Consider the following 22116-nt stretch of genomic DNA (forward strand, 5'->3'; position numbering starts at 1 on the left):
CTTTCGTTATAGTTATCTCGTTCGTCAGACACCAAGAAGCTCGTCATCATTGCCCAACCTCTTCCATGACGCAAAACTCTTTCTCGACGTCCGTTCCGGACATTGCGCCAAATGGTGCGACCCACTCCCAATCTCATTAGTCTCGCAGGATGACGACGAGGCAAGAACCACATCGCCTGTAGCGAAAATAAGAAACACAGAAGGAAAAGGGAGGTGGACACCCGAACTCGTGCGTGTTGTGCGCAATTTTCTCGAGGGTGCGCAACAACAGTTAAAAGCAAAAACGTCGACTCAGACCCCTGCCGTGTCCTCCTCTCCCGTTATCGCGTAGCCATCTAGTGTGCCCAACCACCCTGCACCAACCTTCTCAGCTCGCTCTCCAGAAGAACAAGCAGCATGTCCATTGCTGATTGTGAAGTGGCGCACCGCAACTATAGGTCGATGCTTTCGCTCGCTTCTTGATGTTGCAGCCTGCAAGCTGAAGGCGTGCCACAGCCTTGCTTCCACGTTTTCTCTCTCTCTCTCTCTCGTCTCTCTCTCTCTCTCTCTCACACACACACACACACACACACACACACACACACACACACACACACACACACACACACACACACACACACACGCACGCACACACTTTATCTGTCTTCCGCATCGCGCAAATAGGCGCTACATCGGGAAAGCAGGAGTCGCCGCGTTTCGTTGAGCACGAACGCCTTTTCTTCTTCCACGCTCGGACGACGGCGCGGAGATTAGGATGGCCTGAATGAGACGTACAAGGAAATAGCAAGAAAACGTAACTATCTCTCTAGAGGTCCCCTTATGTTCCCCTACCGCCTCCCGCCTGTTGTATGACGAAACAATTCCATTGACGTTTGTCCTGCCTCGCTCGATAATGCGGCGGCGAGCAACAGCTGCGACCAGTGGTATGTCGAGTTTGGCCGGGGAGAACCGGCCGGGCTGCCACGATGATTCGTACAAGCTCGACTTCCTCGCTCGCGTCGTCGGACAGACGGGCAGAAGGAGTCGAGCTTTCGCCGTGGCATTCCTGTGTTTCTGCGGACGACTTCGTTAAGACTCGCGAGCGTGTTCCTCGTTTCCAGTTAGGATCTCAACGATGCGCATAAACTGGGGAAGTAACGCTCCTGCTCCCTGCCAAATCGCATTTCTTCTCAAACCGTGCCGCGGAAACGGGTTTGCCGTTTTATTCTCGAACTAAATCGCTCAAAATAAATTGCGATGAACTTTTGCTGTCTGCCTTAATTTACATTGTTGTGTTTGCTGCCTGGTTGGGTACAAGGTGATGCTATCCAAGCTGCTCAGATAATTTACACGGGCTCCGTCTTCCTGCCCAGTTTTCGTACACGTACTGTTATTGATGCAGGGCGGTGAACGCAGGAAGTATATTGCGGCAGGGACAGCCCAGCACACGACACTGGGCGATATATGTGACATCATCGAACACTGTCATCCCCACCCCCTCCTAGCCCTCCTTTAAACCCCAGTTGTTATTTTTTATCCTATTGTCCCCTTGGCTGGCACCCCCGATACCTAATTAAACAGTGCCGTTAACAATACAGTGTACTCTTTTACTACTGTAGCCTCCGGGTTCTACCGTGACGATATGGTGGTGGTAACAGTTCCCGGCCACAGCAGTTCGCTACAGAAAGGCAGGGCGAAGTACTTTATTCTTTATTCAATGATTACCCCGCTTAGCCCGAAGGCGCTATACCAGGGGTTTTACAATGTCAAAAAAAAAAGAAAACTTCACTGACACAGCACACTTGCTGACTTGATAGGCGTTTCCATTCGCTAATGGAACGAGAAAAAAAAAATGAATTAGCATACATACTAGTTTTAGTGCGGTATTCTAAAATATTGAAACGATGATCGGTATGTGCAGAGACATAATGAGTCCTGTGTAAGTATATTTCCTTTCGAATGCCGGTTTCACCATGAAGTATTTAATAAAGGCCTTTCAGTCGCAATCTTTTTCGACGAGAGGAAAGAATTTCCCATCCTATTTAATTTTTCATATTGGTACATCTATCGGTTCTCGAGTACCGGCATAAGACAAACCTTGCTGCTCTGTTCTGGATTTTTTCAAGTTTATCACTCAGTGCTTTTTGCCAAGGGTCCCACACGGCACAATCATACTCGAGCATTGGTCGAACGTATGTTAGGTGAGCAGTTGGTTTCAAACAAGGTGGCGCGTGTTTCAGATATCGCTGTATAAAGTATAAGGTCCTGGCGATCTTAGCAACCACTGTATCAACGGGAGCATTCCATGAACAATCGGCTGAAAATGTCCCACCTAGGTATTTAAAGTGTAATTTCTGCTTCGTTGTGTTATTGCTGATGACATACTCAGAGGTTAGCCTGTGTTCTTTACGTGTAAAAGTAACATGAACGCATTTTTTAGCATTTAGGTTCATTCTCCACCTTGAACACCATTCAAGAACACATGATAAGTCACGTTGTAACAGGGCAACGTCATCTTGTTTTTTTTTAAATTTTCCTATAAGACACAGTCATCGGCAAAAAACCATATAGTAGAGCTAATTCCTGAAGAAATGTCATTTATGTATATTGAAAATAAAATTGGCCCAAAAACTGAGCCCTTTCGGACCCCCGATGTGCATGATATCTACGAAACTGTATTTCTTGCCATTTAATACTACGCACTGTCGCCGGAACGGCAGGTAGTTTTCGATCCAAGCCAGAACTGTACGGTCAGTATTTAGTGGTGCTAGCTTTCCAAACTAGTTTCCTAACTAGTTAACTAGTTTTCCTAAAGCTTTCCTGCATAGTAACGCTTAATCGCTGCAGAAGGAGGAAAAGCGGCTGGCGGAATTGCTAGCTATACAGCTATATAGCACGGCGCTAGAAGTATAGCACCGTGTTACTTTCACTAGTTGCGTCTAATTAAGTATTAGCAGTGACATATCAATTACAGTTACTACATTCATCTCCAGAGTCGGCACGACGAATGGCTGCATTACGCGCGCGCGGCGAACAGGAATTACTCCGTTTGTTTGACAGGGAGGAGGCAGCCGCGGCGGTCGTCCGGCACACATCGACCACGCACGCGAGCGTGTGCTTCTGACCGTACGCATCGGCAGCTCTCCGGTGAACGCTCGCTTGTAGAGCGCGAAGTCACCGTAGTTCACACGCGTGAAACGACCGGTGCCAGACACCGGGGCCTGGGTGCAAGGTGGGCCGCGGTTAACAAGCTCCGGAGGGGCCCCGCCCCGTTCGCGAGACAGTCCAAGAACGCCGTCTGCTAATGAGGGAGCGCATCAGCGAACTTCTGAGCGGATGCAAAGTGCTCGTATAATAGGGAGGCACCGAGCTAGCGCGCGCCCGACTAATTTGTCACCGCGGCATGTCCGAATGTGTGTGTGTGTGCCAAGGTCGCCGCGAAAACGCGTTTCTTTCTCCCTCCCCCTTTTTATTTCTTTTCTTTTCTTTAGAGGGCCGAGTGTCCCCCCCCCCTGAGTCGTATACTGTTGGCGGATAAGAGTTTGTGGAATGTGGGAGCCTCGAAATAATGTAACTTCCGGCTCCCAGTGTATCGTGAAACGGAAAGCTGCGGCTCACATGCCGTTTGTGACACTGTTTGTGACCGACTGAAACTGATCGAATATATATATATATATATATATATATATATATATATATATATATATATATATATCACGGAATTTTGAAGAAATCCCGCGTGACATGGGTCCCTCTTTCTACCAAATGAGCCAAATTACTCTCCGAGACAGACATTGGTCGCACAAGAAATTAAAGCAAATATCTAAGTAACAAATTTTGCTAATTAACATTTCAAACTAACTACTTTAAACCATGTGTTGAAATTTACGAATTGTAGCAGATGGCATTTAAATTCGTGTCCACTTGGAACGAATTCTGAGGATGTCACCAGTTTCGAGATGCAAAGATTGCGACCAAATGCGTTGGTGTCCCGTTAACTCTTCAGCTTCAATGCATACAAAGGCGTTTTGTCAAAAAATTGACGGCGCTTAACTCAAAAAAGGTGCTAGTTTTAAAACTCATTCCAAGAGGAAGTGCCTTGTGAAATCACTGGCTTCAATTCGTGTAGTAAGATATGTGTGTCAAAGCAATTAGTTCAAAAGTTAATTAGTGAAACATGGTTAATTAGTCCATTGCGCATATTGATTTCCAGTGTAAGTAGTGTATAACTTTTCGAATATTGCAGCTCGTAAAAAAGATTTGTGCTAAATCCCACAGGCACTTTTTAAAATTTTGTTAACGTTACAATAAAAAACGTTTCGGCGCGTTTTCCCATCTACTTTCTTGGTCTGGGCGCTGGCTAACACTCCACGGCTAGATCTAGAACGCAGTAAAGTAAAGTGCTACGAAATATATTGGCCTTCCAGTTAAGATTCCAGAAATACGCCTCTAACAGTTTGGAAGGATCTTGTATAACTAGAACGACGACGCATTATTTAGCAGATTTTCGTGACGGATATCTCGGATGTGGTGCTGGTTGTAGGTTTTCTTCTACGCGAACATTGATTCTTTTCGGATTCAATTAGGCAATTACAACATGTGCCCTAAAGTGACTAACTCGAATGTTAATTAGAACAATCTAGGTAATTAGCGAAATTGTCGCTTAATGTAGTGTTCCCGACAATGTCCGCCTCTAACCATATAGCTAATCGGTAAAGACGGCAGGGGCCTAGATATGACAGTTTCTTATAAAAGAAAGTGTTCCGCATAGAAAGCAACACCTGGTATATGTCACGATAATGGACTACTGTTGGAGCTCTACAAAGCTATATATATATATATATATATATATATATATATATATATATATATATATATATATATATATATATATATATATATATATATATATATATATATATATATACGACACGTCACCTTGCTCCCTGCTTCTCTGGTGCGGGGATGACGGTTCATCGGAAACTGCCACGGCACGTTCAAAGCTTAGCTCGATCGCTTAGCGTCGCGACCGCCCCGACAATCAAAGGAAGTCGAGCAGCATGGAAATCTGTTAACCACAGGCAGTAACCGAAAGAGGTGCGCGGCAAACGACTAAATTTTGATATGAACAGCTCGCCCTTTGTCACAAAACACACATTCGAGCTGCTCATTTAGCGGAACTTAGTACTCTAAAATTGTTTCCTAGCTCAAATATTGGGCTCAATGCTCGAGATATCGAGTACAGGAACAAAACGAGCTTACAAAAGCTACTTCTATAAATGTCAACCATGGGCGCTGTAACGTAAATATATTTCGAACTTTCCTATTACAATGCTGCAATCGGCCATCCGCGATAGGTCAAAACATTTTTTGGAACACTCCCACTTCGAATGTCTGTCACGCGACGTGACGTGACGAAAACCGCGATAGCTCCCCATCTGATATGACGCGTGCACACTTATTATGCATGATTGGACCGAACAAAAGAAAAATAGTTATTTCCGATTCGACGCCTTTTCGCCATTAGCCCTCTGCTATTGGTGAAAAGTTTAAGGCTCCACCCACTTCACATGTCTCTCACGTTAAGTCACAAAACCGCGAAAACTCACCGCGTCAAAGTGACGTGTACACGTTAAAGATGTATTAATATGCTGAACAAAACCAAATTTTCTTCTGAATTGTCGCAGGTTGCTCCATTACAAAAGGAATAAAAGATGGCTGCCGTCGATCGCTAAGGCAATGGCTACTCGCACCTGATAGTAAACATGGGTTTAGCTGCGTATAAGAAAGCTTTTTGCGTGGCCGTGTAACGTTTTCGGGCACTTTCGGCACGTTTACGACCTCATTCTGCCAGCTATTCATTGCTGAGGATCCGTTTTAACGTCATTCTTAAGCTTCCCTTGCATGCCGCCGCGATTTTCGACCAGCCACCGCAAGCTAAGTAAGGGAAAGTGGACCAATCGCAGACACCGGCCACCACCCTCTTCATCCGGTCATCTATTTTCATTACGCTGGCTCGGTCCCAGCGAAATCCTCTCCACTTGAGCGTGCTCCTCGCCTCCTGGCAGCCAATTGCAAACAAAAAACTGCTCAATCTAGGCAATGTTCTTCATTTTGAAAGCAAAGAAAAGTCACCTCCTATAACTAGGACAGCGTTCGATTGGGCTGTTCAGGCAATGCTGCGGGTCACCGCCCGATGCTTGCGTCGGCGGTTACGCAAATTTGACGTCAGGAGACTGGAATAAAAACACATTGTAATAGCTTTGTGTTATAGCGCCCCATGACACAAAACCAAACGCTTATTCCGCACTCTTTCAAGGCGTCGAAAACAGGAGCCCTACCGTTGCAACGGCTGCAACGAAATAACAGATATAACGTGGTACCACTGTCAATCATTACCACTGAATTGACAACGATATCAGATAAGCGATGACGCTGGTTTCACAGCCCGATGACACACTAGAATTGCATGCATGAACGAAAATTTTTTAGTTCCGCCGGAAAGCCGAAGCACCGATTGCAATAGCAAATTAGTAGATAGCTGTACGAAATAAGGATAGTAGTTTTATCGGCCGTATAAACTTGTAAACATTCGCATACTAACTAAATTATCAATGATAGAATGCATAAGCATGACTCAACGAGAACGTAGAAACAGACACACGGAGACAGCACTGTCTTTATGCGTCTGCTTCTTTCTACGTCCTTGTTCAGTGACGCTTATACATTCTATCATGGATTCAACCCAACTAGGCCCTCAACGTGCTTTAATTGAATTAACCAGCACGGTGTCACGCGCGCACAGATAAACATGAACAAACATCGCTCGATGACAGCGGAAACTGCCTGTGAAAACGCTGGAGTTAAGAATCGTGGCAGCAGACGCGAGCCAATTGACCTCCGTGCATCTGTCGCTTCAAGGCGTACGAAACGCCGAACGCACAGCGCATACGAAGCTAGCGGCACCACGCGCGCTCTGCAAACATCGCAGATCACTTCGAAGATCAAGCCCGCGGGCGCACACATTTTAGCCACGTCGCAGACCACTTTCAAGCCACACGCGCGCCGGCAACGCGTCCCTACGGCGCCCGCCAAGAGCGGCTACTACGGCGTTCGCGATTCGCGTGACCGACTCCCGTAGAAGGCGCCGCGGTTGTCTCCACTCTGTACGGAGCGGCGGGCGAGGAGGACATCGAGGCACCGTAGCAGCCGCCGGAGAAGAACGCCCCTCCTCCCTCGCTTCACCGCCCTGTCTCGCACGCCACAGGAGAGGGCACGCATCCGAGCCGCGTTCCTCGCTCGCGCACGTGAGATTGAATCGCGTTCGCCGGCTCACTCTCACAAGCTTTCACTCATACGGAACCTCACATGACGGCATGCATGCGCCTGGGGTGTCCATATAATTGCTGTTGCAATATAAGTTAAAGTGACGATTCACTTCATACGCAGGTTACGCGCAAGCGCATGGACGCCGCGAACATGCAGAGTGAGCACCGCGGCGTCGAAAATTTGGAAATTTTCGACGCCGCGGAAATTTGGACCACCTGGGGTTCTTTAACGTGCACCTAAATCTAAGTACACGAGTGCTTTCGCATTTGTCTCCCATCGAAATGCGACAGCCGTGACCGGGATTCGATCCTGCGACCTCGTGCTTAGCAGTCCAACACATGCAAAGAAAGGACGCCGCGAACATGCACAGCGAGCACCGCGACATCGAAGCACAAACGGAAAGGGCGCGAACGCAGCGATTTTCTTCTCCACGTCCAGGCGCCTTCCTCCTCCAGCGCTCGCTTCCCCCCCGGCTTCAAACATAACCACGGCGATTTCAGAGACTGCCCATCTACGCTTTCGCGTAAAAGTTCCCTTGTATAACTGAGAAGTGAGACAGGTAACCTTGTTTTGACTCCCCCGCGCTATAAGACACGGACTTCTTTCTGCTGTAAGAGTTGGAGGACAACCCCACCACTGGCAACCAGTTGTAAAGTTTATACGTACTTGAAGGAAGGGACTTCCCTTCGCTGGCAACCAGTTGTAATATCTTGTGGTCGGGCATGAAATAGGAGGTAGCTGGCCCATGCCGTCGTCCAACTCACTCACGCCTGGGACGTGGTTGTAGGGAGGAACTTGCTCTCGTCGAGAACCAGGAGTACGGGATTTATTTGCAATATTTACATTAGGACAAGAGATACATTTCAACCATCTAGCATGACTCTCAAATGGAGCATGCAAGACGAAGCACACATCACACGAGCGCACAACTGGTTGTCAGCGATGGGAAGTCCCTCCCTTAAACTACGTGTAAATCTTACAAATGGTTTCCAGCAGTTTGTCCTCCAACTCTTACAACTGGTGGCAGCGGTGGGATTGTCCTCCAACTCTTACACTGCACATAACAAAACTCTTCGGCGAAAAAAAAGAAAAAGAAAGAACAACGCTCATTAACAGTCTGGGGAGCAAGGTCATCTGAAAGTGAAGACAATAACGCACGTCCGGCCTCTCGAGCCTGCAGGAACAATTACGATGCCAGGTGGCCTCAGAGAGCAGCGTAGTTTTTTAAGACCCTCCCCAAAACTAACTTTAGAAACTGGGACCTTAACTCCCACGTGGCCCTTACTGCCGTTAGTGCACTCGTAGTGCGCCGCGAGGGGCTTCTTCAAGGACATAACCGAGACGCTGCGTTTTAAGTGCATGCGAATATTAACACACGCTCTTTACTCAAGTGTTAGCCTTTCTTTCTCAGCACAACTTGTCGCTAATTTGCGGACCGCCGCTTGCGGAATCAACGCGCCTTGGATATTACGTATGCAGCCTTCAGGCCCAATTTTCCCCACCTTGTCGTGAAAAAATAATCAAACCTCCCGAGACGCCTTATTCCAAGCGAGTGTGCATAAAGATACGGTAAAAACAAGAAATAAGTTCCCGATAAGGAAGGCTAATGACATTAGCCACTGCGGAACAGAAATAAACTAGTGGGAAATAAGCGATTGCGCGGGAAAGTACCTGAGAACTTTTCTGAACTTGTTACTAAGGCCAACATGTTTACACTGAAGGAAACAAATTGGGTTCGGCGTACACCGTGTTCATGCGTGGCGCAAAGGGAGGTTAGACCATAATGCCAAGCGCTGAACCTGCTGCCACCCGACCCTGGCAATGCTTACAACGCTGTAGCAACTTTATTACTTCGACGAAAAAAATATAACACGAGGAAACGCTGTGATAATGGTGCGCCAAGACAAAGAACATTAGGAACAAGGACGAAACGACAACGCAATTCAGTTTTCCACAACACAGCAGGCGCTTTAGTCGCCTTCTTCATTAAGTACAAATGTCTGCACTTCATGAGTTATTGTACAACAGGATCGCCGCAAAACCCACTTCGAATCTGTTGCGCCAGCGAACGCTGAAGTCAGAAAGCGGACAAGAAGTTGGTGGCGGGGAGAAGAAGACTAGGGGGTGAATGTACAGCGTCATCACAAGAAAAAATAACCCTGTTTACTACGAAAGATATTGGGACAGGAGAGAGAAAGAGTAAGGAGGAATGACTACATGGAGCTGACAGCAGCAAAAATATAGAGGGCATACTCAAACAAATTACTGCAAGGTTAATAAGCGGGCGGGAAAGCAGAGAGACACGCGCAGGGAGGATAACAGGAAAGGAAAATAATTAAGGAAAAGGAGCCGGCAAAGGTTTGAAACAAATGTATGTAAATGAGGTAAAATAGGAGCATTAGAACATGGAGAAGAAATAAAAGAAAAGCACCAATTAAGGGAGGCGCAACCACCCCCGTTAGCTCCTCCCAATTAAATCTCATTGGAAGCGCGTGGGTGCGGACAATTAACTCTGCTACTCGCGGCAAAACCTGGGTGGGCTTGGCCGAGAGAGAGAAAAAGAGAGAGAGCGGAGGGGGGGGGAGGGGGCATGAGATGCTTAATGAGCTGCCTGAGAAGTCGAAATCGGATTCACAGCTGTGCTCTCGGCGTAACCAACAGCTTTATCGTCAGCATGTCGATATAAAAGAAAAGCAGTCCTTTAATTCGGACTGGGAGACAAAGAGAGAAAAGGAAGTGAAAAGGTGAGACAGCATAGTTAGCCAATGCAAGGTCCGCCTGGTCTCCCGCGCTGGGTCAGTATAGAGTAAACGGATTGGAATATTATTTCTTTCGAGTGCCGCGTCTACAATAGTGCATGTCAGGATAACGCATCAGAGATTCATTATAAATAGCGCCAAAAATACACGGACGAGGAAGAGCACAGGGTCAGCGCTAGCTGCCAGCAACATCTTTATTGAAGCCCGCACAAATATATACTACTCGCAACGGGCTGAAAGGGAGAAAGGAAGAAAGGGAAGGCGAGTCGTCGTCAATGATCTACTGCGCATGCGTCAGAAATGTAAAACTATACAAACGTAAACTACACAATATGAACACAATCGAAACTGATTAACTTCTCAGGAATTTAGTTCCTTATCGCAATGAGGGGCGCTTACGAAAGTGGCTCCTAACTCACACATTGAAAAGGCCTCAAAGCTTTCCCTGGCCATCTGATCGATGTACTACCTTCTCAGTACGACAGAAAGCTGAGATAGTTGGTAAGGGTTCATTATGAAAAAGTCGGCGTTCGTGTCGTCCACTTCTCTCGTGTCCTGTCTGCACGCTTTACCTTCTCAGCACACGTGTGTCCTTTAGGCGGGGTGAGGAGCCACACTTTGCACAATGAACAGCTAGATTACTATCACTCTTATTCTTGACACAGTGCACATGTTCACGTAAACGTTCATTAAGGCAGCGTCCCGTTTGCCCTATGTAAGTGCAGCCGCAAGAGGTGGGAATGGCATAAACTACATTAGTATTGCAATCTACCGGCTTGGCGGTATGTCGCTTACTACACAGTCCAGGCGTTTGCCGGCTCTCATTGACTTTTTTGCACAACCTTCCCAACTTGTTAGGAGTGGTAAACACCACTTTGACACCAGCCCGGCCCGCGGCTTTCTTGATGCGGTGGGACACACAATGTACGTACGGGATCGCAACAGTCTTGGTGATGTCCTTTACCAATTCGCGTGGTTTCATGAGGGAACGAGCCTCTTGAAGTATGACTTCCGTCAAAGATGGCAGCGGTTGTGCTGGAGAGCCACTTGCCTCAAGCCGATGGACTTGGTTAGCAAAGCTGCTGGACATCAAGTGAGGGCAATAGCGAACGACAGCATTTCTGAGCGCCCCCAGGGCTATGGAGTGCTTCACCACTTTTTAATGATTGGCAGTGTAGGGGACAAGGTGTTTGTTGGAACGTGGGGCATACATCCAACGCATGTGCTCCTCGCGGAGGTGCAATGCAAGGTCAAGGAAGCATTTTACCGTTTTCACTGAATTCCCTTGTGAACGTCAACCCTTGAACAGTGCTTTTGAATTTTTTGAAAAAACATGGTCTAACAGAGAAGTCGCTCTATTTGGGTGCGCAGAAAGCATCACCTAAAAATCTTCAACGTAACGAAACACTTTCAAGGGACATGCTGAGCTGAGGTGATCTAGCAGGAGAATGCCGTAGTGCGCCAAGAATAAGTCCCACATTATGAGCGAAATGCGCGAACCAATACATATCCCATTTTTCTGCACGTAGAACTCTTCATTATGCAATACCAGGGTGGATCTTAGGTAGACCGCAGCAGATCAAGGAAATTGGTGACGTAGGTGCCAACTGCGTTCTAGAACCGAACCTCACCTATCGCCTCAATGCCTTCCTGCACATCGGCGAAGAGGAGGTCATCTTGAGGTCGGGAATAAGATAAGTCGTCGATGTCCAGCGAGAAAGGGTGCGCTCTTTTGTTGCTTGACTCCTTCAGGAACTGGACGCCTCTGTGGAGTTGGGCACTAAGGACGGGTCTTTGATCGGCAGCTGCCTCACGCCTTGCAGGAGGTGCGACCAGAGCCACTTCTGCCAAGTGCCCACTTCAGAGACAATGACTCGGAAGGGGTTGCCCATCTTATGAGTTTTAACGGTAAAAAACGCGGAAAGGCACTTTTGCTTGGAGCGCTTCATTGCACTAGACAACTTCACTTGACCGGCTTGCTCACACTTTTCTACAGCGAATTTATTGGTATTAGAACGCTTCTAATACCAATAGGTTCCCGATAAGGAACTTAAGTTCCTTAGAAGTGAATCAGTTTCGATTGCGTCCGTATTGTGTATTTTACACTTGTAGAGCTTTACGTTTCTGACGCATACGTAGCAGGAGACGATTGATGGTGGCTCGCGTTCCCTTTTTTCCTTTCTCTCTTTTAGCCCGTTGCGAGTAATATATGTTTGTGCCGGCTTCAATAAGGATGTTGTTGGCAGTTAGTGCTGGTCTTGTGCTCTGCCGTGTCCGTGCGTTTTCTTTTGGCGCTGTTTATAATGAATGACCCGTACCAACTAGCTCGCACCCAAACCCTTCTAGGTTAGCATCAGAGATACTATCATCGGCGACATCTTAGGATAGTTTTTGTTAAATTTCACGCGTTATCTCGATAAATGTGCGCGAAGCCTTTTAGGAGAAGGTGCTGGGATAGACACCTGAATATTTGCTGGCGGCATCGGTATGAAATTCAGCAAGGGGATTTCTGTAATACTTTGCCCTTCGGTGACTTTATCTGGAGGTCTGCGTATAAGCTCTTACGGCCTCTCATGCCGGTCCACGTGTTCTTAAGAAGCTGTAACGCGTTCAAGGAACTCAGTGCTGACAGCTGTCATCCGCACCAGTGGACCAGCATCCTTCCCTTCGGCCATACGGGAATTTCCCATTTGTTAACACGGTCGGGAACTGCATTTTTCGCACTTCGTGGAAAGGGTATATATCCTCCAAGGAGATGCCTGAATGTCAATTAGCTGCCATAGATGCCACAGTCGGTGCTCTTGGCCATAACAATGTGAAACGGACAGGCATTTTCGACTGCTACGCCGAGCCACAGAGGCGGCACAGAATGCTCGCGGTTGTGCTGACGGCGGAACTTGCAGCTTTGTCGCAATGGCCGGCGAAGGGATCCTGTTTCATTCTAATTATCATCGCGCACGCGGGAACTCGTTACCAAATAACGCAGTGTATGACGAGCTAGATTGGATTCAGAGTAACAAGTACGAAAAAAAAAGAAAAAAGAGAAATGAAGAATGGAGAACAATCCACTCTTATTTTTAACCAGTTCTCAACAACCGAGTTAGTTTGTGACGCCGGCGACTACTAAGGCAAGTTAGTTAAGTTCAGTTGCCCCCTACTGGCCTGCTGTAATCCTTCCCTTACAGCAAAGTTGTCTACCTCGACCCCCTCCAAGGGATTCGTCGTGTTCATGGTCAAAATAACCTCTTTCGTGGGCCGATCTCGGAGGTAGTGAAATCGCAGGCTAAAACTGAAGCGAGAAGTGTGCATACTCTCTCGAATCACACACACAGTGCATGTCACGTAGTTCGTTTCGATAAAGAAAAGCATAAAAGAAGTATCGTGTGAACACGATAGGTGATAAGGTGGTCGTTAATAATTGAAAGTACAGATTGATCGATAACGACATCCGTTTTTAACAGGAGGCAAGAATTCAATACCCATATAAAATATCAACTAATGAACTAAAGTGCGGTTTGTGACAGCATAGTTTGTAACATAGGACGGGACCGTCACTACGTTACATACACATATACAGGATGTTTCAGCGAACACTTTCAAAAACTTGTGGCAGATAGCACAATCATAGTCCGTGAGGTGGTCTACTCGAAGTGGCGGACACTTCTTGCACCAAAAATTGAAATTCGCAATCGTATAATTAACAAGTCACTAATGAAGTTATAAATTAATTACCTAGGACAAAGCTTCTCAGGACCTTGTCATTAAAGTTCTTTGTCTGCCTGTCTGTCTGATGACCCATATTACAATTTACAAATTCTAGCCGTGAAGTTAGCAACTAGTTTCTGCCTCATATGTTAGCACCAGTAGAATGCATTGATAGCACACCTTTCCTTTCAATAATAGTGGTAAGCTTCCAGTCACAATCTGACAATGTCTGCCGTGTGCAGTCCAACCCATTTTCATTCTTCTGTAATTTTCCTTCTCATGAACGGGGTCCCCTGTAAGTAATTGACCTATGTAAACGTACTCCTTCACAGACTCTGGAGGCTGACTGGCGATCCTGAACTCTTGTTCATGTTTTTCCTTATTATTTATTATTCTTTATGTTTGTTTGTCAGTACAAATACCTTGCTTCTGGAAAATTTTTCCACTCTCCATGACGTTACGCCAAGGTATGGTGGAAGTGCTAGAGTACGTCATTTTCTGGCCTACAGTGCCTAAACATCCCGTATCGAACAGTCTAGCGTAAGTTCTCCTTTCATGTAGAACTTGTTCAACGCACTGCTTTCTATCCCCGAGTGAGGAGCTAAACCGTCGTTACCTCCAACGTAATAAGGCAGTGTAATGACCTCGAAGCCACCGCTCTACAATTAACTTTGCCCTTCGACGTCTATGTTTACGTTCAGCTTTCATTTGGCTTTTACGCCGATAGTGCGCTCTTCGAGCAGTACGTTTTGCTTTCAATTGCGTTCGTTTTCGCTAATACAATAGGCGAATTACTTACCTCCAACAACGCCAATACCTCTTATTTCAGGCTACGTATTAACTCGTACTAGCTCTTTGATAGCACTTGTCATTGCGCTGCCTTAAGTATCAGGCCTTTATCATTTTTTACCTACCAAGCACTGCGTAGCTTAGATAGCCGAACCCCACTCCTCTCTCTCATTCCCTCTCCCCATCTCACTCACTCACTCACTCACTCACTCACTCACTCACTCACTCACTCACTCACTCACTCACTCACTCACTCACTCACTCACTCACTCACTCACTCACTCACTCACTCACTCACTCACTCACTCACTCACTCACTCACTCACTCCTCTCCTCGTTTCGTGCGAATTAGCTTACGAATGTGACTGCCTTCTGAATTCTAAGACGCATATTTTTTTTTTCAAGCAGAAGGCTTTTATCTATAATCATCATCATCATAATCTTCATCAACCTATTTTTTGTGTCCACTGCAGAACGAAGGCCCCTCCCAGCGATCTCCAATTACCCCTGTCTTGCGCTAATTGGTTCCAACTTGAGGCATTTCATCCCCCAACCTTATTTTCTGCTGTCCTCAACTGGCGCTTCCCTTCTCTTGGCACCCATTGTGTAAATCTAATGGACCACCGGTTATCTACCCTATGCATAATAGGACTTGCCCAGCAAATTTTTTTATCTTAATGTCAACTAGCATATCGGCTATGAACGTTTGATGTCTGATCAACACGCTCTTTTCTTGTCTCTTAACGTTACGCCTAACATTTCTCGTTCCATCGCTCTTTGCGCGGCAATTAACTTGAACTCGAGCTTCTTCGTTAACCCTCAAGTTTCTGTTCCATATTTTAGCACCGGTAGAATGCAATGATTGTACACTTTTCCTTTCCACGACAATGGTAAGCTCCCTGTCATGTTTTGGGAATGCCTGCCGTATGCGCTCCAACCCATTTTTATCCTTCTGTAAATTTTCTTCTCATTATCATGGTCCCCTGTGAGTAATTGACCCAGATAAACGTACCCTGTACATACTCTAGAGGCCTGACTGGCCATCCCAAATTCTTTTTTCTCTTGTCAGGCTATTGAACAATACCTTTGTCTCCTGCATATAATTTTCAACCCCACTCTTGTACTTTCTCTTTTAAGGTCCTCAATCATCTGTTTCGATTCGTCTCCACTGTTGCCGAGCAGGACAATGTCATCCGCACACCGAAGGTTGCCGAGATATTTGCCGTTGATCCTCACTCCTAAGCATTTCCAATCTAATAGCTTGAATACTTCTCACCACGCAGCGAAAATGATTGGAGAAATTGTTTCTCCTTTCCTGATCACTTTCTTGATAGGTAATTTTCCGCTTTGTTTGTGTGGAGAAACAAAGTAGCTGTGAAACCTTCGTAGATATTTCCAAGGCATTCATGTATGCCTCCTGCACTCCTTGATTACACAGTTATCTATCGCATCCACGCCAAAACCTATTTACATAGATACAAAAGCGAGACACACGCAAGAATGCGGCATAAGAAATGAAAAAGAAAGCTCTTTAATAAGATTACACGAAGAGCCAAGAATAAGTGGAGATTGTTATATAGATTAACGCGAAACGTAAAAAAATAAAGACAAGGACGGAAGACCAGGCCCACCCACAACGTAGAATATCGACGCGCATAGCGCCTCAAAACCGGTGCTCAATAAAAGGAATAATCGCTTTTGAGATTAAATCGCGCCAAACACAGGGTTATTTCTGCTCTCGCCCCGTTCCATCTTCACAAACTTGTTCGTACTTCCCTCTCTCTCTCTCTTTCCTCTTTCCCAGTGTCTTATCGGAATGAATGGCGTTATGAACGGATATCACGGCAGCCACGCCGGCTATAGTTCCTTCGGTATACTTATTCGGAACTGATCGATAGTAAAAAAGAAAAAAAAAAGAAAATGAACGCGCTATTGGCCGCGAGATCGACCTATAGGTGGCAGCACCGTCGCCCCGTTAGTGTGGATGCGTCGCCCGTGCGGTGTGTGGATGTGTAGGGAGCTACTGTTTTCATTTCGCGATTGTGTGCTCCGTGCCTGCAGAAAACGCTTCATTTACCATCGTGAGATTTTGTTCGGTTCCGCAATGCAGCACATATTGCTCAGAGCCAGGGATAAGCTTTCACTACTATCCCGTTGACGCGGCACGTCGCCGAGAATGGCTCGTCAGGCTTCGGAACGGCAAGGCGCCTTCCAAGTATGCGATGGTGTGCAGTAAGCACTTCGACGATGGTGCGTTCAAGCGTTCGCTGACGAAAAAGGATGGCGAGTAGTTCAATCTGATATCACGTTTGGGAATCCTAATCGGCAATCTGGGCATTAATGTTTGCTGCATGCGTAGTTGCTGTGTGGTTGCTGTTAGTGTGAAGATCGTTGCAGTCCGCGAAAGTTCGTGGCGGCGTGGCCTGGGATGCCAGTAATGAGTTGCCTGTGCTTTTATATACTTCCGCAAGTAAATTAACCGTGTGTCCACGCATGCAATTTATTTTATAAACTTCATGCGCCGCCTGCGCAGTGAATTCAAGGTTCGCGCTCAGCTGCGAGTCCGTTTAAACGACCGTCACCGAGCGTGACTAGTTGTCACGTTTTTCGTTGTCTTTCCTCAGCCACGGGAACTGTTCTGTGTTCAGAAGTGTAAATACGAGCACCGAAACACGGCAAGTGTGTAGGCATGATCTCGTACAGATTAAACAGTGTCGTTTCGCGAGCCAACAGCGGATGGTCCATTAAGCGATGAACGAACATCCGCGAGCGAATTTATTGCTACTGCTCATATTGATATATTTTTTTCTGTCTTTTATAGGGGGGCGGAAAAAATTGAAGCCCGATGCACTGCATTCAAGCACCACTGCAAATTCAAGTGCCTGCATGCGAAAGTAATTAAAGGGATCTAATGATTATGATACAACATAAATTATACGTTGCATGCTTTATTTGAGCTTCGTGTCACGGTTGCAACTGGTTATAAAGCGACTCGAAAACATTTTACAATGGTAGTAACACTTTGAAACTAACTCGCGATTTCGTAGGTCTGGCTAAAAACAAAAATTGATAAAGCAACATAAGTTCTCTAAATTTATCGCATAACGTAAACACATCGCAAATCAGCGAGTCAGCTTAGTGTGATGTAATGTAAATAAATCGCGATACGCGCCGCGACCAACTACATCCGAACAACTTGAGGCAATACTTTACCCTGCAGGGCATGTGCAGTTCAATTGTGCTATTTTTGTCTCGTCGGTGAAATTCAGGTCGACTCGGTGTGGGTCTTTACTAAGCGCGGACGACTGCAGCACGAATGCGATAACGTGCACAGGACCGTCAGAGCAGCAGGCGGAAGCGACGGCACTACACTCAATGATCGCCTTGGTCGCCTTCAACGAGACACCTGACACCGTCCCTAACATGGTTGAGAATTGTGCTTAGAGGCAAGGGTGCTGTAAAACGGAAAAAGAACGCATGTTAACCTCACAACACGTTGACAGGAGACGAGCGCACATGGTGTGGTCGCGTTAAGCAAATGCTTTTCGCATCAGTACACTAAAAATCTACAGCAATTTACTTTACGAATTTCCGTTTCAAAAATGAAAGAATAACAGGTTGAGAGGTTACTAATCATCGAACAAACCGTCCTCGTCAACATCCATCGTGATTTCGCGAACTACGATCGCTGCACACTGCGGCTGGAGCGGCGACGGGCCACCGGCATCCACACTTAGGAGCTTCGTCACCTCGCCGCTAGGAGCCGACTCTGTTCGATCTCGAGGCCAATAGGCAGAAATAGTCGGGTGAAGTAGCTGTGGGTGAGCTAAGCAACGCATAATAAAGTTCACTGTTTTTTGTTTAACCCTATAGCTCGTCTCATGAGGACCAAAAGAAGCGAAAATATAGAAACTAAAAAAAACGGCAAGAGAAAGAAAAGAACGAGAAAAGACGAACGAAGGAGCTAGGAAAGCAGGCGGGAAAGAGGGGGGAGGGGATGCTCAAGCTAATGGTTGAGTTCCAAGTCGCCTGCGCTCCATTGGCCGAGCGCAGCGCGTAATGACTATAGAGGGGCCCTCAGTGAGGTCTTGCCGGTCCGTTGCTGGGAGCTCGCGAGCCGGTGCGATTCCGGCACTCCAGCATTCTTTCCGTTTCGGTTAGCGAGAGGCAACTGCCCATTTCCGCATTACCGATAAGGATAATCAGCTATTCTTACCTTCTCTTATTTTTTTTTCTCTCACTCTGAGTTCTCTTTCGCCTTGCAGTGGCAGCATGGCAATAACTAAGAAAACGTCAATGACGAAAATTGGTGTTTCGACACGCGTGTGCACTTTCTACCCCTTTGCTCCGTCAGTGCATGGGCGCAGCTAGAAATACCTATATACAATGAGTAGCACAGAGTAGCCGAAAGTCGTAAAGCGATGCACCTCTCAAACATGACGTTGGATTTTCGCTTCGTCGTCCCACTCCCGCAATTTATCACACAGTGCTGATCGCTGAAAAGTTATTCAGTTTAATACTTTTTGTTGGGAGGGGGAAGAGCTGACCTTGGAGTCGACGTCCAGAGGCGGAAGGTTTCGGCGAACGGACCCGTTCGCCTCTGGCGGAAACGACTGTGAAGGAACGTGGAGGCAGACGAACTGCGAGTCATCATATGGTGTGAAACGCTGGAAACGCTGAAAGACATTCCGCTCCCTCTTTGTGCGTCGGCTTCTAAGCTTCAGACAGTAACAGCGCAGTTGGTATATCCGACGTATACCGTCGGCCTTTGTCAGCGCACGCGTTCAACGCTACGCGCTAACCCCGTTAAGATGGCCGAAGCGAGTCCCACGGGTGATTTCTAGCGAGTGTAGCAGCCCTTTACCGCAGAACATTTGGTGGTATGATGAAATTAGGAAATGAAGAGGCAAAAGATAGAATCAACCAACGTAAGATCACTGATGCTGCTACTGCTGCTGCTGCTGCTGCTGCTGCTGCTGCTGCTGCTGATGCTGATGATGATGATGACGACGATGATGACGACGACGACGACTGCAGCACTTGGAGCAAGTTTCACGGCTATTGAGGGACGGACAAGCACAGTGCCTGTCTTTTCTCCCCAACGTGCTTATTCGAATAAGTGCTGGGCTTCTTGCCAGCGTTGCACCGGCGTAATTAGAGTAGTATCCTTCAAAAGTATTTTGCTGATGCTTGCACACTATGTGCGCGTTGCTGACCGACTGAATGTCGCGCATTACTCAGAGTCGGTCCTTGCTTCCGTGGGATGCTCATCGAAGCCACGTTATGCATGTGCTAGATCTCGTCGCCTGCAGATACCTACCCGTCCGACGATTCGCAAATGCGTCGCCGTGCTCCGAGAAAGTTGCCCTTATACGGTCATCTCACTGATTAGTTCGATACATTGACGAAACTGCGAGAGCGAGCAAATGCTTGCCATTAGTATCGCTCAATGAGAAGTTATACCTGATGGAAATATCATCCAACTGTTGAGAACGCGTGCCTGTAACATTCGTAAATCCTCGCGCGTGTCATGTGAACGTCTCTGTCAGCGTCCTTGAATACATTCGTGGCTCCTTATGGGGCTTCTCGCTCTCACTTCTGTCCCTCCGCGCGCTTCTCTCGGTGAGGGGTAATGGAACGGATGCTCCTGCAGTTAACGCCCCTATACCTGCCTTCCTTCGGCGGCCGCACTTTACACGTTACACCTGGTCTTTACACATGCGAGCTATGCTCACTCGTGTCGCTCACACTGTTCGTCCTCGACGATGGCGTAGTTCCCTTTCTCGACGAAGGTGATCATGCCCATGTGCAGGACGCCCATGACGACGCGCAGGAACTGGGTCTGCTCGTCCTCGCTCATGCCCATCACCGTCATGGCTTTCTGCAAGAAGAGGAGGAAGGAAACGCTTCAAGTTGAGGAATAGCTTCGCTATAGGTCACACACGTTTACCGCGATGCTGATGCGGTCGCCGCCAAGCGGGCTTGCGTGCAAGACTAAACATTAATCGGCTTGGCGTGCTCTGTGACTACGAGTGAATGGTACGCTCGCGCAGGTCTAAAGCGTAAGAAGTAAGATAATTAACGAAGCTAATGTGCTTCTCGAAAGACTCGGTGCCTTTAAAACCGTGGTGCACGTCGCCCGACCCGGCACATCGCAAAGAGTTAGATTATTCATCTTCAGGACAAAACCCGAATCGTGTTGCATGTCGCCTCACGTGTAGAAGGATGTACGGGAACGCGGATGACTATGCCAGCGGGATAGTTTGATGGGCATTCGGCACATATGCGCTGCTGGGATGCAACGAAGAACGTTAGCAACGTAGTTGTCAAGCCATAATCCGGATCTTTATGTACTACCCTAGTCGAGTACTGTGCCTAGTGCGATTCTTTCCGACAATTCTCGATCTTCTGACTGTTATACCATGCGTCCCGACTAACTTGTTCCAAAGATTTAAAAACATATAAGTGCCACGCAGCTAGACAGAGCCAAGGTAATGTTGTTTGCCACCGCTTGGGGCAAGTCAGATATTATTTTACTTTGTCTAACTACATAATTAGTTATTATTAATTAATAAACAGCTAAAGTGTTGCATTCAGAGCAAAAAGTGTCAATGAGGAAATTGTATACCATCCTGAAAAATTCCCGATTCAGCTTTCTGCTGCTCAATACGCGCTAAATAAAAGTTTTTTACAAGCCTAAAAGAAAGCCCGCGCAACAAAGAAATCAGCGCCCAAGCACTCCGCACAGATGGTCAACCAGCGAAGCTGAAACGTGCGGCCCCGGTGTTTATCAATGGCTTAATCCCGACGGTTCATTAAACGACGGCTTGGTCGGCTGCCGGATCCTCGGTACGCAGTTGCTGCTTGCTTTCGGCTGCACGAGCCTGTTCTTGTGCCCGGGCTACAGCATCGGCACGGCGTAGATGAGCTCGTTCCCGGTTCTACTCGCGGTGTTGCTGATCGAAAGCTGCCTGCTCCTCAGGAGAACCTATGACGCGTGGCCTACCCGTGTCGGAGCTGAACAGAAAGTGCTACCCGCGCGCTCAGCTGCGACGGAGAGCAACCACGTCACTACTGGTGCAGGCAATCACGCGCCTCTCTCTCTCTCTCTCTTGCTCATGCGCATTGGGTTGCGCCGGAGGAGTTTTCAGCGCACAGGCAACAGACGGAGGGATGGAAGGACGAATCGGCTAGCAATATAAAGCTTCACTGTAAAAAAAAAAAAAGGTTCCGCGCGACTACTCGACAAATTTCGGCGACGAACGCGTGTCTTCATATCTATTTTTGTCGTAAGCTAGAAGATGCGCGTGCTCGCTTAATGTTTATAAGAAGATTGTTGTTATGCGCTGGCTTGAACGAGTATTTGTACGAGGTCATTGGATACCCCCAAATGAAATGGCTGATACTCCCGTAGGGCACAGGCTACAAGCACTTGACAAAGTGAAGCGAGCAGTGCATATATTAATTGGGATCACGCATACAATATACAGAAAAGCATACATTTGAGCTCAGAACAAGCATCCGAACCACATAATTAATGATAAGGCGCTCCTGC

At 47.1% G+C, this 22116-nt stretch overlaps 1 protein-coding gene across 3 annotated transcripts in view; it reads right to left on the bottom strand.

Moving 5' to 3' along the window:
- Window positions 1-22116, bottom strand: part of LOC135915707 (unconventional myosin-Ie-like) — a 352538-nt gene that overhangs the window by 62034 nt on the left and 268388 nt on the right. For all 3 annotated transcript variants that reach the window (XM_065448929.2, XM_065448861.1, XM_065449014.1), the window contains one exon: window positions 20310-20442. In XM_065448929.2, coding sequence (XP_065305001.1) covers window positions 20310-20442 — 133 coding nt within the window. The remainder of the gene's footprint in view (window positions 1-20309; window positions 20443-22116) is intronic.

This window comes from Dermacentor albipictus, chromosome 1 (genome assembly GCF_038994185.2).
Source record: "Dermacentor albipictus isolate Rhodes 1998 colony chromosome 1, USDA_Dalb.pri_finalv2, whole genome shotgun sequence".
NCBI lineage: Eukaryota > Metazoa > Arthropoda > Arachnida > Ixodida > Ixodidae > Dermacentor > Dermacentor albipictus.